The sequence below is a fragment of the Amblyomma americanum genome, chromosome 1, assembly GCF_052857255.1.
Source record: "Amblyomma americanum isolate KBUSLIRL-KWMA chromosome 1, ASM5285725v1, whole genome shotgun sequence".
Lineage (NCBI taxonomy): Eukaryota > Metazoa > Arthropoda > Arachnida > Ixodida > Ixodidae > Amblyomma > Amblyomma americanum.
In genome coordinates, this window is record NC_135497.1 from 162,425,441 (window position 1) to 162,441,450 (window position 16,010).

Here is a 16,010-nt window from a genome sequence, read left to right on the forward strand (position 1 = left end):
TTCTTACTTGTAATTTGTATTTTTTTGTATTTGTATTTTTGTAGTTGTATTGTATTTTTGTTGGCCTCTACTTTCGGCCAAACGAGCAGAAGTCATTGCGTTTCCCTCCCTGCAATAATGCCTCCGGGCACTGCAGGTATCTGTAATAAATAAATAAACCTTACTAACGCCCTCTAGTCAGTTCAGAACTGTGCAACTCGATTCATTTTGTCAAATTATTACTATGATTCTAGCATCTCAGCACTAAAAGCCCAAATAAACTTACCCTCTCTAGCCTCATGCCGTAGGATAGCGAGTCTTAGCCTTTTTCATAAATTTTTTCAGTCTTTGCCTTCTGATAACCAGTACATATAAAGAGCCCACCGCATTGCCCGCTCCAGCCACCGTAATGCAGTGTATCCCCCACAAGCTCATACCACAACTTTTCAGCAGTCATTCTTCCTGCACACAGCATGAGACTGGAATGGCCTGCCCACCGAAGTTGCCACCATCATCAACCCTGTAATATTCAAGCGACTCACCGATAACAATTCATTGTGATTTCCACTTTGTTTTTGTCTTGTAACGCCCACTCCCACATGTAAGGTCTCACACGAGACCCTTGAGGAATCAAATAAACAAATAGTGGTTTATGAGGGTTTAACGTCCCAAAGCGACTCAGGCTATGAGGGACGCCGTAGTGAAGGGCTCCGGAAATTTCGACCACCTGGGGTTCTTCAACGTGCACTGACATCGCACAGTACATGGGCCTCTAGAATTTCGCCTCCATCGAAATTCGACTGCCGCGGCGGCCCAAACAAATAGAGCAAGGCGAGTTGGATCAATTTTTCGCGAGATGGGAGTGTTAATGAAATGTACTACTTTCTGAACCTTCATTCATTGACATCAACACATTTTTCATGGGGAAAAAAGGCAATGCCCATTTCCATCTTTATTCAGTTTATACTAGCACAAAAAATTTCTTCATGCCTCCAAACTTGCAGGGTCTTCATCCACTTTGCCTTCGTTAGGGACAAGTGAGTTGTAATGTTCTCCCATTTCATACAAGCACCTGTGGTAGCTGCACCAAAGTCATGGTAATTACTAGAATGCATGTGAGCACATCTAAAGCACATCAGGCACATCTAAAGCTGGAATTTAAAAAAAAACATGCCAAGAAATAAATGTAAAACATTTGTATCTATTCCAAGAGATGTCCTCCCATGAATGGGACTTGCAATCAACTAGTTGCTTGGCCCCATCCCAAGACAGCTGCTATAGAAAGAAACTTACCATTGAAACTGGATGTTCATGCCTATCACCACTATACAGTATAAATATATCACCAACTTAAATGCACTAGAAAATTTGTAACGAACTGCACACATACTTAGCATAAATAGTGTTGGCTAGGCTGGTTGATTTAATGGCACTGTGTAGAAAACAGTACGGAATGACACAAACGCCAGCTTTTAACAAAAATTTCATTGCAAGGTTTTTGCATACAAGTGACTCTTTTTCCAGTCATCTTGTTGCATTAATCTGTTTTTACTATTCACACATGAAAAATAACACAACAACACTTAAGTAAAGGACACCAGTTCAATTCTACAATTCCTACCAGCAGTATGCTAGTTCCAATTTCAAATTCAGGAACAGGCTTGTGCAGATTCTGTGTAAAGGGAACCATCACACCCATGCATAGCAGTGAAAGAGAAAACATCCCTTTTTAGACTTGTGCTAGTACTAAGTAATTCTGAGGGCCACTGCACAGGTGAATAGGGTGGCATCTGCATAGGTCATTTAACGTGCAGTGTCGCGGATTTGCGACACACCACAACACGTCAACCCTGTACTGAACACCACATGGAGCTTGCACACGAATTTTCACGTCAACATGTTACCCATAGGCAGCACATTCTGGTGAAAAAGTATGAGACCACAGTGGAGAAGCTTTGAGAAGGAAAACTGAATGCAAATGTACGACCACTAGACTACGTTCAACAACTCCTCATGCTTCGCTTTGCGAGAACCGTTACCAGAAGAGTAGGAGAAAAATTGCTGCATAAAAAATTGCTTACACTCCCTAGAGCACTGTAAATTGCCTGTGCTGTTACCAGATGCTTGAAATGCCTGTTCTTGGTGGAAAAGTTCTTGATTTCTGGCTTGTCACGTATTCGAGACAATGGACATTTGCATTAATTTGTATCTGTTCAAAAAAATTGTACAGAAACTCATTCAGCTGAAGAATTTGTAACAAGGGCAGTTGGCTAAAGGATGAGTGTTCGATCAGAAAATATAGTGAACTGCTGCACGAAGCACAAACCTGAGCAAGAAGTAGGAAAAAAAAACCTCAATTAACTGAATAAGGGATGCCTTCTCAGCTGGAAAAGAGGTTAACCCCAACCCACGCTCTTTCCCCCTTGAAAGTAGTGGCCTTTATAATTCTATCCAAGAATGTCCACAATGGCCCAGAGAAAAACATGTTCTTCAGTCGAAACCTTGTTCAGCAAACTGAGGCTTCCACCTTCCTTCCCTGTCAACCCTTTGAATCCAAACAGCCACACATATGTCTAGCAAGTATGAGCAGATAACCGATAGTAGAAAAAAGTGAAGCTGAAATGGACTTATCGCTGCTGTGCCGCCGCTGCTGTAGAAGCATTGTCTTTGCATGTTATTTCACAGCTTCACTTCTCTTGTATGACATGTAATCTGGTCATACTTGGTGGCAACATATGTGGCCACTGGGATACAAAGAGCTAATGTTAGCTTCGGGAACCACCTTGCTCACTCTTCTACTGTGAGCTGCTGTATAAGCGACAGCAATAATGACTGAGTGACAGCAACGATGACCCAGACTGCATGTGCCTCATTATAGACAAACCTGGATGTAACGAACCTACGTGTAGCGAATTCCGCGGTATTATGAAGTTTCAATTCCCCAATGCCACACCCATTGAAGCATGTGTATTTGCGAACTCCATGTAACGAAAGCGTTGTAGCGGTCGACCTGAATATAACAAACCTGCCACGCCAGCTATCCGTAACTAGTGCTATGTTACTTGAAATTTGGCCGAATCATGCAAATTAATGATGATAAAACACGAACTGCGATGAGAGGAATGCAATGAGCGAACACAATTGGCACAACATGTGATCGGCACCTCTCCATGGCAAATGCAGCAGTCTCTGCAGCTTTCAGGTTTATGATTTATGGGGGTTTAACGTCCCAAAGCGACTCAGGCTATGAGGGACGCCGTAGTGAAGGGCTCCGGAAATTTTGTCCATCTGGGGTTCTTTAAGGTGCACCGACATCACACAGTACACGGGCCTCCAGAATTTCGCCTCCATCAAAATTCGACCTCCGCAGCCGGGATCGAACCCTCGTCTTTCAGGACAGCAGCCGAGCGCCATAACCACTGAGCCACTACAGCGGCACTCCGCAGCTTTCACTTTTGTAGCATCAGACCAAGTGGCACTACAACAGCTCATGTCCAAAAGCAGCACAAAACAACAGGACATAGCAAAGAAGCATGGGACGAGCAGTGCACGCCCATCGCCACCGCCGCCGCCACTCGGGTGCTCGCATGATTCAGGTGCCACAGCAGACACGTGGTGGGAGTGGGGACAGCAGAGAGTGCCGGCAACGTGCGGCCAGGAGTCTGTTTCCGAGGGCTATTTTTACGGGAGACAAGCATGGAGGAAAAGGGCAGGTGCTATTGCCTCCCCCACTCTTCCACTCTCCCCACTCTGCGCTTAGCGGCATGGTGCAATCCGCAACGCAGATGGTGGCAGCTGCTGCCGCACCCGCGCTATCAACACAATCACCATATTTCTCTCCATGTTTACGACTTTGAGTAATGTTGGTTTACTATTAACATTTGTTCGGCCATTTCATAGCATTTATTTTTCATTTTGGTATCCGTTCTGCATAATCTTTCGAGGTTCACGCAAGAACTGGATGTAACGTAAAACCGTCCTGTAACGAAAAATCGCAGACTTTTCTCGATTTCGTTATATCCAAGTTTAACTGTAGTAAGAAATCTGTTGATGAATATACAGGTAGCAGCAGCAACGATGACAAGGCCTGTAGTTTTGAAAGCTAGAAACAGTCTCAGTTTATTCTCCCTAATAGTGAAAAAAATGTGACAACTGGACAAGAGCACACTGCTAAGAGCACACTGCTTTATAATTTGCCCATTAAAGGGCTAAACAGCCATACAGTTTTTCTACAACTATTTCATGTCATGCATTGCCAGAAGATGACTTACCTTAGCAGCATAGGCTTACAATTATACTCGGTTCCTATTTCAATGGAAGGTCCATATGCTTGCACAACTGTAATGGGCACCTTACAAGCATGCGACAATGCCTTGAGCTGTGTGAAAGAGAAAGGAAAATATCATGCAACAGGCAACATAAAAAAAAGCTGTAAAATGATAGTTCCTGATCCAACACATGACTGTGACTGAGGAGGCAAGCTCCATACGAGGCTCGCTCAGAGCCTTGAGAAGGCAGCAGTCCATATATGCATTGCATCCATACTTAAGCAAAGTATTCTTTTCAGAAACATCTTAGTGCAACTCACTTCATGAACAAAACTTCATTAATAAACTTGATATCATCATTCTACAAGGCATTCCTTTGTTCAGTGCAGCTGCCTGAACAGTAACTGTCATTTCATGAATGCAGCACCCTTTATGAGGTGAAACTTTTAGCACATGAAAACTACAATGTATAAAAGAACTTTCACCTTCACGCTTGCACACAAAAAAAAAAAGTGTGCCATAAACTTTTTGATTGTTTGCCTACTGAAGAAGGCTGACGCAATGAAGCATGACCCCATTTTCTTTTTTCTTGGGGGGGGGGGGGGGGGGGGGGGGGGGGGGGGGGGGGGGCAAATTTGCAAATCTGGTCACAGGTGAGCCGCATGCAAATCCTGAAAACCCATGAGATGTAGGATACAGCAACCAGGTAGGCTTTAAACTTATCTGTGCTCATAGCACCACAAAATAAGCACAGGTGATGTCTTTGTCACAAAGTCTATGGAAAATGTGTGCAGTTGTCATGGCTGTAGCACATAAAAGTAGCAGTAGTGTGTTTAAATACTCTTAAGTAACTTTGGTAACAAGTTTCATTTGTTACCTAATGTAGAGGTTTGGACTTGCTGGTATGACATGACATGAAAATATATAGTGCACCACAAGACCAAGTGGTTTGTTAAAACAGCTACCCCACTACAGAGCCTATACGAACGAGAAGACTTTCATTCCCCCTGAAGTGAATGAACAAAGTAGCGAGAAAAAGGCACAAGAAGCATAAGAAATGTGAGGCGAGGACTGCAAAGCAGTATGCAGGAGCAAGCAAACCTACAGTGGAGTGGTGCCTCGAATAATATACTGGTTCTCGTGTCATGCCACAATATGCAGTGTTTCACAGAGAAGTTTCCAAAATTCTTTTCCCACTCCTTGTTGAGCCCAAAATTGTTTTACTGAATAAAGGAAATTGCACACTTCACACTTGCTTAAACTGGCTGTTTTTTTTTTTTTATAAGTAATCTATGGAACCTAAAACTCAAGTGTCAATAACTGACCTTCACAAATGGTTTTGACTTCACATTTCAGTTAAAACTTAGCCTATACTAGATTCAGTGATAACATGTCACAACATTGTAGCATACGTTCATTCAGGACATTTAACAAAAAATTTAGGGTACGCTTAAGCTTCACCTTTAAGAGAAAAATGTGATAGTGTTATTGGGTCCCGTTCGCACTGCTTACTCAATTACCCAATTCCTAATCAGAATAATCATAAATACTCATGTACACATCAGTACATGTCTCCAAGACACTAGACTAAGTCAAAGACCACAACACATTCACTAGGTCCACCTTTATTCAGCTTGAACCAACGAGCCTTTGTGAGCCCGAATCTGAAGTTCCAGGGTTTGATTCCCACCCTAACTCAATTTTCTTTTCAGCTCAATTTTATTAATTCTTTGCTTCCCTTGGGATTTTTCGATCACGGCCAACGCTCGTGGCTAACACCAACAATGCCACTTTTTCTGCGACCTGGGACCCTTAAAGCTATCACTTTTTCAGAGTCCACAAGCTGCAACACTGTATAAATAGCACATATACTGCTATCTTCCTGGAAAATTTCACATATGTCCTACCTGAAACTCATTTCATAAACCTGCATACACAAAGGCTACTGTGTTCTAACAGAGCTTGTAGGGGCCAACAACACTGAAGTCTTGCTATTCCATTAGTCACCAGTCTCAACTCAGCACTTGGTGTCCCCTCCTATCTTCCATCGGCAGCTGTAACAACCTGATGTGGTAGGCTTACTGCGAGACGTGAAAAAAGCCGTCCATGAAGCGCATGCAAAGCACAGCATAAACTGCATGTCACCTCACATAATAATATAAGTCACATACTGCATAATGTACATCAATGAAAATGTAAAAAAAAAAAGCCTTGAGTTATGCACTGAAAACCGCATAACTCCCAAGGACATAAAAGCTAATTCTTCATACCTCAAGTTGTCCTCCCCAAGTTGTAGTACTTGAAACTTCAGCACAATATTCTTCATACTCTTCTGCATGTGAAGGAAAAAGGAAAGAGAAGGTTGTAGGAGCAAAAAGGTCAAGGCACTCTACATACTAATGAAAACTCAACCCCCAACCTTGCTCCAAAATTCTGCATGCAATGAATCTGCAGTGAAAGTGTTCTGAATAACCTGCAGCTGTGTAGTAACAACGCGAAAATTAGCCACCAAACAGTAATACAGTCGAGACCCAATACATTGAATCATTGGCCATATCGAATGCAGTGATTATCCGCTTTTAAATTCTGTGTAAAAGCATAGCGAAGTCGCGCAGTATATCGAACAACGATAGTTCGATTTATCGAACTGTGCGCCATGCCCGTGCAAGTGGCCCTCCTTCTAACGTCTCTTTTCGATCACTTTTTGCGTGCAGAGACAAGTCAGCTGCATGGCTTTGGCCACCTGCTGGCAGCGCTAGCGGTGTGAAACCACGTAATGAGGTGAACGTGGGGTGTGTTTGAGGGTGGCCTCATTTTTCCCGCCGCATCCTAACTAAAGCCTAGCAGCACTTCTTGTCTGGCATGTTTCACTGCCGAAGGGTTTTGTGGAAACTAACTGTACCTTAGTTTCGATGAGCGATTATTCTATTTATAATGCACTGGTAACAGAATTAGACATCTTACGATAGGCAGTGGCTAGTTCCAAAGAGCCGTCTGCTGCAGCTTAAATGCAAAGCAGGTTGGGCCTAGCAACGCCTAGCGAGCGGTGATCTTCAGCACACGCCAGCGGGGGACACGTCGCTCCATGAAGCGAGTCACTAGAGTGAGTGGCAATGCATTTGTGCTTGTAGGTTACAGGTAAAGTTATCTATTGCCATACTTTATATAGTGAACTATTTCGTGATCCCGTTTGAGTTCGTTTGGGTTCAGCTGTAACGGAAGTGATTCAACAGGTTATACACTGCATTCAAATGAATGACAAAGATACATGTCACTTTATTAAGCAAGTGCTCTGCAAAAGTACCACTAGCAGGAATAGCTCCCAGTCTTTTTGCCTCACATCGCATCCCCACTTCAGAGGCCAAAGAAGTGACAGACAGCAGCCACTGTGCTTTGCCCCTTCTCTGATGACAGCACACACTCCCACGTCCACAAGGGATTCCACGCCCGCATGGACCACATGACCACTATTGGTACATTCTCAATAACGACCACTCCATGACTTGTATGGCTCAGGCGCACCTGGATAACATTTTCACTGCCCTGAAGATGAATGCAAGAGTTTCCTGTTGCAACACAATATGCTGATTCCAATATCAACCACGTCCTTTAGAGCTCTCACCATGAAAGCAAGGCACCATGAAGTTTCAACCTTTTGATACAGAAACACACAAGTGCGGTCACCACCATGCTGTGCGACAGTACCTAGGGTAAACTACAACCTCTGTCCGTAAAGTTTCGAGACTGATACATTCTCTTCTTTAGAAATGATCCCCCAAAACAAATGTTGGTGCGTATGTGTAGCGCCATCCTTTCGGGCTAACCTGAGCTATTTATGTTAATTGCTGTCGCAGCTGCTAGATGGCACTACATGTAGAAAAATACGTTGCCACTAGTGGTCTGCACCTTTTACTGTGAGTGAATGTGGAGATGGACGTCGACCTCGAACAGGGTGCGAACATAAAATTCTGTGTGAAGCTTGGCAAGACAGCCACACAGACGTATGACCTCCTTCGTGATGCTTACGGCAACGACATTATCGCAGGCGCGAGTTTTCGAGTGGCACAAGAGGTTCGTTTCGGGAAGAATGTCGGTGGAAGACAACACAAGGCAGGGGCGCCCTTCAACCTCACGGAATGAAAACAACGTGGCTCGGATCAGGGCAATCGTACAGCAAGACCACACCATTACAGTCCGCATGGTATCAGATACTCTCGACATTAGTAGGACAACATGCCACCAAATTTTGCGTGACAACTTGGGGAAACGAAAGCTGAATGCCAGACTTGTGCCACACTCCCTCACACAGGACCAGAAGTACACGCGGGCATAAGTGAGCGCTGATTTGCTCTCCGAGGCAGAGACCGATGCTGCATTCGTCGACCACATCATTGCTGAAGACGAAACATGGTGTTTTCAATACGATCCTCAAGCAAAGAGGCAGAGCGCCGAATGGCGGTCCACAAGCTTTTTGGCGTCGAGAAAGGTGTGGCGACAGAAGACCAAAACAAATACGATGCTGAAAGTTTTTTTTCGATGCCAGAGGTGTCATACACCATGAGTTCGTCCAACAAGGGCAGACGGTGAATCGGGAGTTTTATATCCGCGTGCTCCAACACATGTGTGATGCACTGCTACGCTGTCGCCCTGACTTATGGGCACCTGGACAATGGAGCCTTCTCCACGATAACACAAGGCTGCACACTGCTCTCAGCGTGACAAAATTTCTCACCAAGCACAGCATTACTGTACTTCCCCATCTGCCATACTCGCCTGACTTCTCCCCATGCGATTTTTTCCTGTTTCCTCGTTTGAAGAGAGCCCTAAAAGGTCACTGGATGGGAAGCATGGAGGCCATTCAAGACTCCACGACTAAGGAGCTGACAGCCCTGCTAAAAGAAGCGTTTTCCAACTGTTTCCAAGACCTGAAGAAGCGCTGGAAGCTGTGTATAGACTGCAAGAGAGACTATTTCGAAGGGGTGCTTCACAAATGATTTCAATGTTAAATGCCTTTTTTTTTAATCGACTCAGTCTCGGAACTTTACGGACAAAGGTTGTAGAAGCATTCTGAAGAACATTCTGAAGCTAGCACAACAAATAGCTCTAAAATTTTGAAGTGAGCAAAACTGATAAAAATGTACTTCCTGATCATTTTCGGTTAATAAATCTCCATTTCATAATGTACATGTACTTACTATCTTCAGACATTTTCCAGACTAATTTATGAATACAGGTCATTAAAAACCTTGGCCATCTTCCCATAAGTAAGTCTTGTTTCTTGCAACTGTTCTAAAACCGAAGCAGCTCAGACTGCTGCCATATCTGCTGGTGCTTTATGGTAATAACTGGTAACAGCAGCAACTACTCACCATTTTTCAGTCCCATATGCCAGCTTGAAAATCTATTCTACTCTGTGCAAGCAATTATTTAAGCACGGCTTGCCCTTAACGCCATTTGAGTCCCTAGACTTATTTGTGATCACTTTGAAATGACCAAGCAAAACACGATGCATAAGTTTAATGTTTTAGGGTTTGCATAAGTCCACATAGTACCAGTTGAATGTCCACTTGAGTGAAGAAACATAACAGAGAATTAACCAATCATGCTGTTTTGCGGGTGCTAACTGTAGGGCAATAGTGAATCCACTGAATCCACTTCAAGTCCCAAAGATCTGGACTATTTAAGAGTTGCTTAGGCTGCATACGCCCAAAATAAGCATTTCAAATGCACACAGTACAGCATGTGAAAGAAGTCGACAAGCGCTGCACTTTCTTCACAGATGAATACTGCTGTCTGATGACGAGACACAAGAAAAGATGAGAGGAGGGAAAAAAAATGCATGTGACTGGAACAATGATTATACTCCTGGCAACAGTTCAGTCACTCATTAAGAACATATTTTGTCAGGAAATTTTTATTAAAGGTCTTTTTCTTTGTAATCAAAGTGGATAGTCTGAAACACTTTTCTTATAAGAAACGAAAACAGCAAAAAAAACACAATAGTGACACTGTTAAATAAACATATTCATAATGCCTACACAGTGCTAGACCCTTAACCTCAAAATACGAAGTGCCCCACTTGAAAGTGCCCCAGATATTAATATGACATTGGTAATAACTGAAGTAATGCACTTTAATTTCAAAGAAAACTTCTTTTATCAAAAATAAATGGCAGAGATAGCAGGCAGCAGCAGTAAGTTTACTCACACGTCGCAGCAGCTGTCTTGCTGCGAGTACTCCATATATCAATATTAATGTCATGAACAGGAGTGCATGCATACATACATACCAGTCACGCCAACAAGCCATGCAGACATACCAGTCACGCCAAAAATAAACCATGGTTCTGTGAACTAAACGCACCGGCATCCGGGGTTTTAAAAATTTGGGGAGTCATATGTTAGCTCACAAATGTGACACTCATATGGTCATATAAGAACAGTACGTCTCTTACATCTTACAATGTCGCCTGTCAGTGCACTCTGGTCTAAAGGCTCTAGGTCCGTTCGATTCGCCTGCACTCTCTGCACCAGCTCTGTAAAGTTCTGTGGTGGTGCCGCTTAGGTTCCGCAAGTGTGCAGCGCCAGTTCCGGCAGTTCAAGTGCAGCATGGCACTGGCTGCTTCAAAAACGAGCGGTTGAGTGCAGGCCTGGTTGTCTGCTAGCCATGGCGTCGCCAGCAAATTGCAGCCAGCTGTGCGCCGTCCACCTCAACAACCACCAACATCCCAGACCACATGAAGAACTTTCAAACAGCACAATGGATTGAAGTGTTTCCATGAACCAGCCTCTATGCATTTGCAAGTCACTGCAGCAGGCGCAAAAACACAACAGAGATGTTGCAAGCACCGAGTTACATGTTACACAGTTTTTACAACGTGCATCATGCTGCATGCACGTTTGCTTTCTAGTTAACATACCTCGTGTCAAGTATTACTGTTGTTGTCATAAATTTATTGGCCTAAAGGAAAGACGCCGGTGACAGGTAAGTCAAGAGGTGCGAAGTGCCAGCAAGAGCCACCACCCTACTGCCTGCGTCACCGCGTTCTCAGGTGGCGCCCTAATTACGGTGCCCCAGCAACACTCCGTACAAGCAAGGCCCGAGTCAGGCACCATTCTTCTTGACGAGTGGAATAACTTGACCCCCTTCGCCATTTACCACAACATGCAAGCCATCATCTGCTTCAATGGCAGCTGCAGCTGCAAGATTCCAGCAATGACCATTGAGGAGGCGCACAGCTTTCCTGAACTATACCAGCACGGCGTCTGCACTTTTTCGAAATGAAAGGTGAAGTGCAGCACCGCGAGAATCAGTTCATGTAGTGCAGGCGAATCAAACGGACCCTATATGCCATTCTCTTCTGATGTGACTTGTACAATTGGGACGAAAGTCTCGTAAAGACACACAAGCAGCAACTGAAGCAGATAGCTCTGTAACTGGCCAGTGGCTCGAGACCATACTTGTGGAGGTGGAAGTAGAGACAATATTGTCTATAGTGTGGCAATGAAATGTGATGATCAATGGCAGACATGGCAGCTCTGCACCTAATTGTTTGCCACTTATCCTGGAGACTTTTGTCCTCTATAGTACATTCTGGTTGCCACCTTCAGAAACACAAAATTTCGGCATTTGTCACCTATTCCTAACACATGGGTTGGGCACCTCCATGTTTCATTTGAATTCAGCCTCTCTTCATGTATCACAAACTGACAACTTTTGCAACACCTCTGAGGGTCGGGCACTCATTAAGAGCTCACATATAACTCGAACTCATTCTAATTCTGCTTGATGAGCATGGCAATACTGAAAATGCTGGAGTGTTAATAAAGAGATATTCTCATCGTCACACTCAGCTGCATTCAATGCTTTCATGCAGAAAAACCAGGTTTGTAAGACACTTTTGCTATTAGCAAATTCCTAACGCTATGCACTAGGCTGCACCGTGACAAAACCTTATGTCATACAAAATGGCTGCACCCATTGAATAAAACTAAATGTTGTCTATATGAAGCAGGTATATACAAAAAAAGAATGACTGGTTACCGGTAGTCATCATGTCTCCACTCTTCTTGCTCGTCAGAAAAGGAAGGAACTCTTCAGCATGGGACAGCATGTAGTTGGCAGTTTCCTGCCGCAGTTCACTCATGGATTTCTGACAAAAATTACAAGACAGCAGAGGAATCCTAATAGAGCTGCCTGTTAGCACTACATTAGAACAAAGATAATTTTCTTTATAGTCAAAATTAAATGCCCTGAAAAGCGGTTTCCAACTTGAACACGTCTTTCACAATTGGTACAAGTGCACTGAAATTTCTAGAATACACTAAAACCAAATGTCCCCCCCTCTTAATTGCTTTATTTCCTTGCATGTCCTTTAAGCCACAAGGTAGCTCACAAATATTGCACTTAAGTTCACCCATACATGGACCTCTAGATACCGTATTTGAGCACTTTACAAACAAGGAGCCTGAAACAGCAATGCAAATATTGCCTACTACGTTTAAAATTTCGATAAACTGTGGTCGTATAATACGTTTATTGACCAACCGCACATGTGCAAATATATAAGTCTGCCGAATGTGAGGGCACGCGACATGAAGAGCTGAAATGCAATGGCAGTCACCCGCCGTGGTAGCTTCTGCAGTGCTCAAGTGCAAAGAGGCGAAGCACTACCATCGCTACCACCAACAACAACAGGATTAAAAACGGCACGCTAGTATTCGAGAGAGCAGTTTTTGCGGGGACGCGACATGAAGAGAAATGCCGAGGTTTCTCCGCAGTTAGCAAGGAAGGGGGGAGAGGTGGGAACACTGACAGTCAGCCGGTGCGGTGAATTCCCCGCAGTACTTAGGTATAAAGGAGTGAAGCATCCACAAATTATGAGGAAGAGATTCTGGTTACTTTCGTCATTGCTGCTGACGAACCGGATGCGTAATGATGTTCTTTCCATGCTTAAGACAGCGCAAATGCGAGCTGAAATCCACGAGCACTAGAAAAGGATCTGTTCAGATCTGGTACCAAGAAATGCTAATCGACATTTTTGTGCAGTGAAATTGTCAATAAATGTCTCTGTACCTCATTTATCAGTTACATTTTTAATAATTAGGCAGTTTGGATCATACGTTTTCTCGGATAATACATTTTTTCCGCAATTTTTTTAAAAGCGTATCAACGAGGTTTTACTTATTTCAAAGGTGTTCTGTAAATCAAGCCAATCTAACTGAGACATTGAGCTTATACACAAGATTTTCACCAATGCATGAGAAATGCTGACAAGCTGGAAAGATCTTGCTAATACTGCAAAAAGTGCAAATGTTTTATGAGGAAAACAAAGCACAGTAACTGTTTCACTCACAGTAAGGACATGAACTGTGCTGTGTGGAAAGGGATGAAGGAGGGAGTGAAAGGATGCACAAAAATAAGATGGTGTAGTGGAGAGTTCGAGATGATGCAGACCATCTGGGGTTCTCTTTATAGTGCACTGGCAATGTAGAGCACAAAGCCGTTTTTGCATTTCAGCTCCATCTCATTTGCGGCAGAAGCGAGGTTCAAAAACTCGGTGCAACTGGGTACCCGCTGGTTTTCAATGGGTAGAGAACACAAAGCGCTTATCTAGAACGCCTGAGCTGCATGCTCTAGACGTGTTCTAGACTGCACACGCAACATCTTGATAACAGATTGATAACATCTGGTTTGAAACGAGCTGGAAGTGAACATGAGCAACTACACTAACAGGAAAGCATAGTCTTTCCTTGGCTTACAGGCCTTCATGGCTTTGGCAGCCGCCTTCCAAATCTGGAGCATGTAGCTCAGGCGTTCTAGACAAGTGTTTTATACTCTGTGCAAGCTTTCACCTGGCCTGCTCAGCCTTTCCTTGAGGTGGAATGCTTAGGAAAATGGCTTCCTGACTTCACCTCGGGCAGACCAAAAACACTTTAGCCATGGCATCCTTTGGCCAAACTGCCCCCGAGTCATTAAAAATCAAATCACCATCACAATTTCACCTTTATCGATATTCAGCCACCGCAGCCTAATAATCAAACCAAAGAGCAATCTTTGCTATTAATGCGAAAGCATTAAATGGCTCATTTCATTTCATTTATTTTACCCTCAGGGCTTTCGCATTACAGAGAGGGGTTTCGCATGAGCAACGAAACCTGGCAGCGTTGACCAAGAAAAGTGGTACCAAAACCTCATGACATCACCATGGTCTCACATGCCGTCAGCAGTAGACCATAAGGTTGTAATGGGTGATTATGGGAACTTAGACGAGACAGTAGTAGTTAATGATAGGGACAGTTAGTCAGTGATTGCAGCAGTTTTGGAATGATACAGGACGTTACTAAATAATGATGAGGGTCATAATGATAATGGCAATGATAAAGGGCATTAGGGTGAAGGCCTTCAAGGTAAATGCCTTTAGGGTAAAGGCCTTCTGGTCATAAGCCTAATAATCGAAGGCACAAGGGCAAAGGGAAAAAAAATGTTGCCACATCAGCTGTCATCCAAAGCTTTGGGAGGCCATCTAAAGGTCATCATTGCATTACGAAAACAATGCTTCACCTTTCATTGTGTCGAAAACAATGCTTCACCGTTTATTGTGTAAAATGCATATTAAATGCCCGTGAAGAATAAAAGGCATAAGCTAAGCAGTTAGCATAAATAATACTCACAGGCTAACCCTTCACTCATTTACAGATCACTTCTTACTATTTTTACATAAATGCTACTATGATAAGAAGGAACAAGGCATTAAGCTGGAAGAAATTTTGTGACTGTTTCAAAATGAGAATTTCCAATTTTAAAAGACCTTATACAGGCACAAATTCATCTGTAAAGCTTAGAGCAAGGGCAAGAGTTTTAGAACTGTCATCTGGTCCCTTCTACAATGCACTTTGCACCCGCAACACATTGCCTCATAGTGAACCACTACTTGTCCCTAAAGTGCAGGTGACTCAAATACTTTTGCACAAATGACAGTGCATGTTCCATGCTTGACCAAGAAAACACACGCACCAAAAAAGACCAAACGCACATATTGTATTTTTGCTGTGGACAGACACCCTATTCGCTGACCTAAGAAATGCCCTTCAGCAAACCACAAGCAGCTCGTCCTAAAAAACGAGGGGCATCTGTCATTTTTTGTTTGCATAGAAGTCGCAACCACCCCAGAACGGATACAAACCTCCACTGTCTAATCCCCGCTCTGTACTGATGCATCTGAAAACAGTTGAGTAAAGGCTCCACACTACAACCACACACCATATGCTATGAGATGCAAGGTGGTTTCAGTTATTGGCACCAAATATCATTTTTCGTTAATAACACACAATAAAAATAAACCACTGAAAAAAAGTGCTTACCATGACACCAAAAAGGCCAAGCTGATGCTCCATAGCTTTGTACATGCTAAGAAAGCAATAAAAAGAAAGCGCAAGAGTTTCAAGACCATACTTGGAGCAAGCAAGCAAAGAAAAACGAACAATTTAAAAGCAACAAAAAGTTGAAAGTTAACAGAAACAATACATTAAAAATTTTCACACAGCCACACTGCCAGACACCGTGCATGTACTACTGAAGCACCTGAGACTGCCAATTGGACTGCCAAGCCGCACTTTAGCCTGCAGCTTTACAATCCATGCTGTTTAGAATGCTGCAGGCTAAAGTGTGGCTTGGCAGTCTGATTGTGGTATTGTGGTTTGTTGACAATGAACTGAAAGTCAGTATCATCTTGGTGATGGAAGGGTGAAAGCAGACGATTTG

The 16,010-nt window shown here is 43.4% G+C and overlaps 1 protein-coding gene across 2 annotated transcripts in view; it reads right to left on the minus strand.

Annotated features, from left to right (window-relative positions):
• Positions 1–893: 893 nt before the first annotated feature.
• The window catches only part of LOC144114079 (deubiquitinase OTUD6B-like), a 48,370-nt gene continuing 33,253 nt past the window's right edge, over positions 894–16,010 (minus strand). The window contains exons 6-10 of one of the 2 annotated variants that reach the window (XM_077647560.1): positions 15,611–15,656; positions 12,291–12,399; positions 6,518–6,579; positions 4,251–4,357; positions 894–1,060 (exon numbers count right to left, since the gene is read on the minus strand). In XM_077647560.1, coding sequence (XP_077503686.1) covers positions 964–1,060; positions 4,251–4,357; positions 6,518–6,579; positions 12,291–12,399; positions 15,611–15,656 — 421 coding nt within the window. In that variant the 3' untranslated portion in view covers positions 894–963. Of the gene's footprint in view, positions 1,061–4,250; positions 4,358–6,198; positions 6,329–6,517; positions 6,580–12,290; positions 12,400–15,610; positions 15,657–16,010 lie in introns of those variants that run through there. The other variant, XM_077647561.1, reaches the window with a different exon arrangement.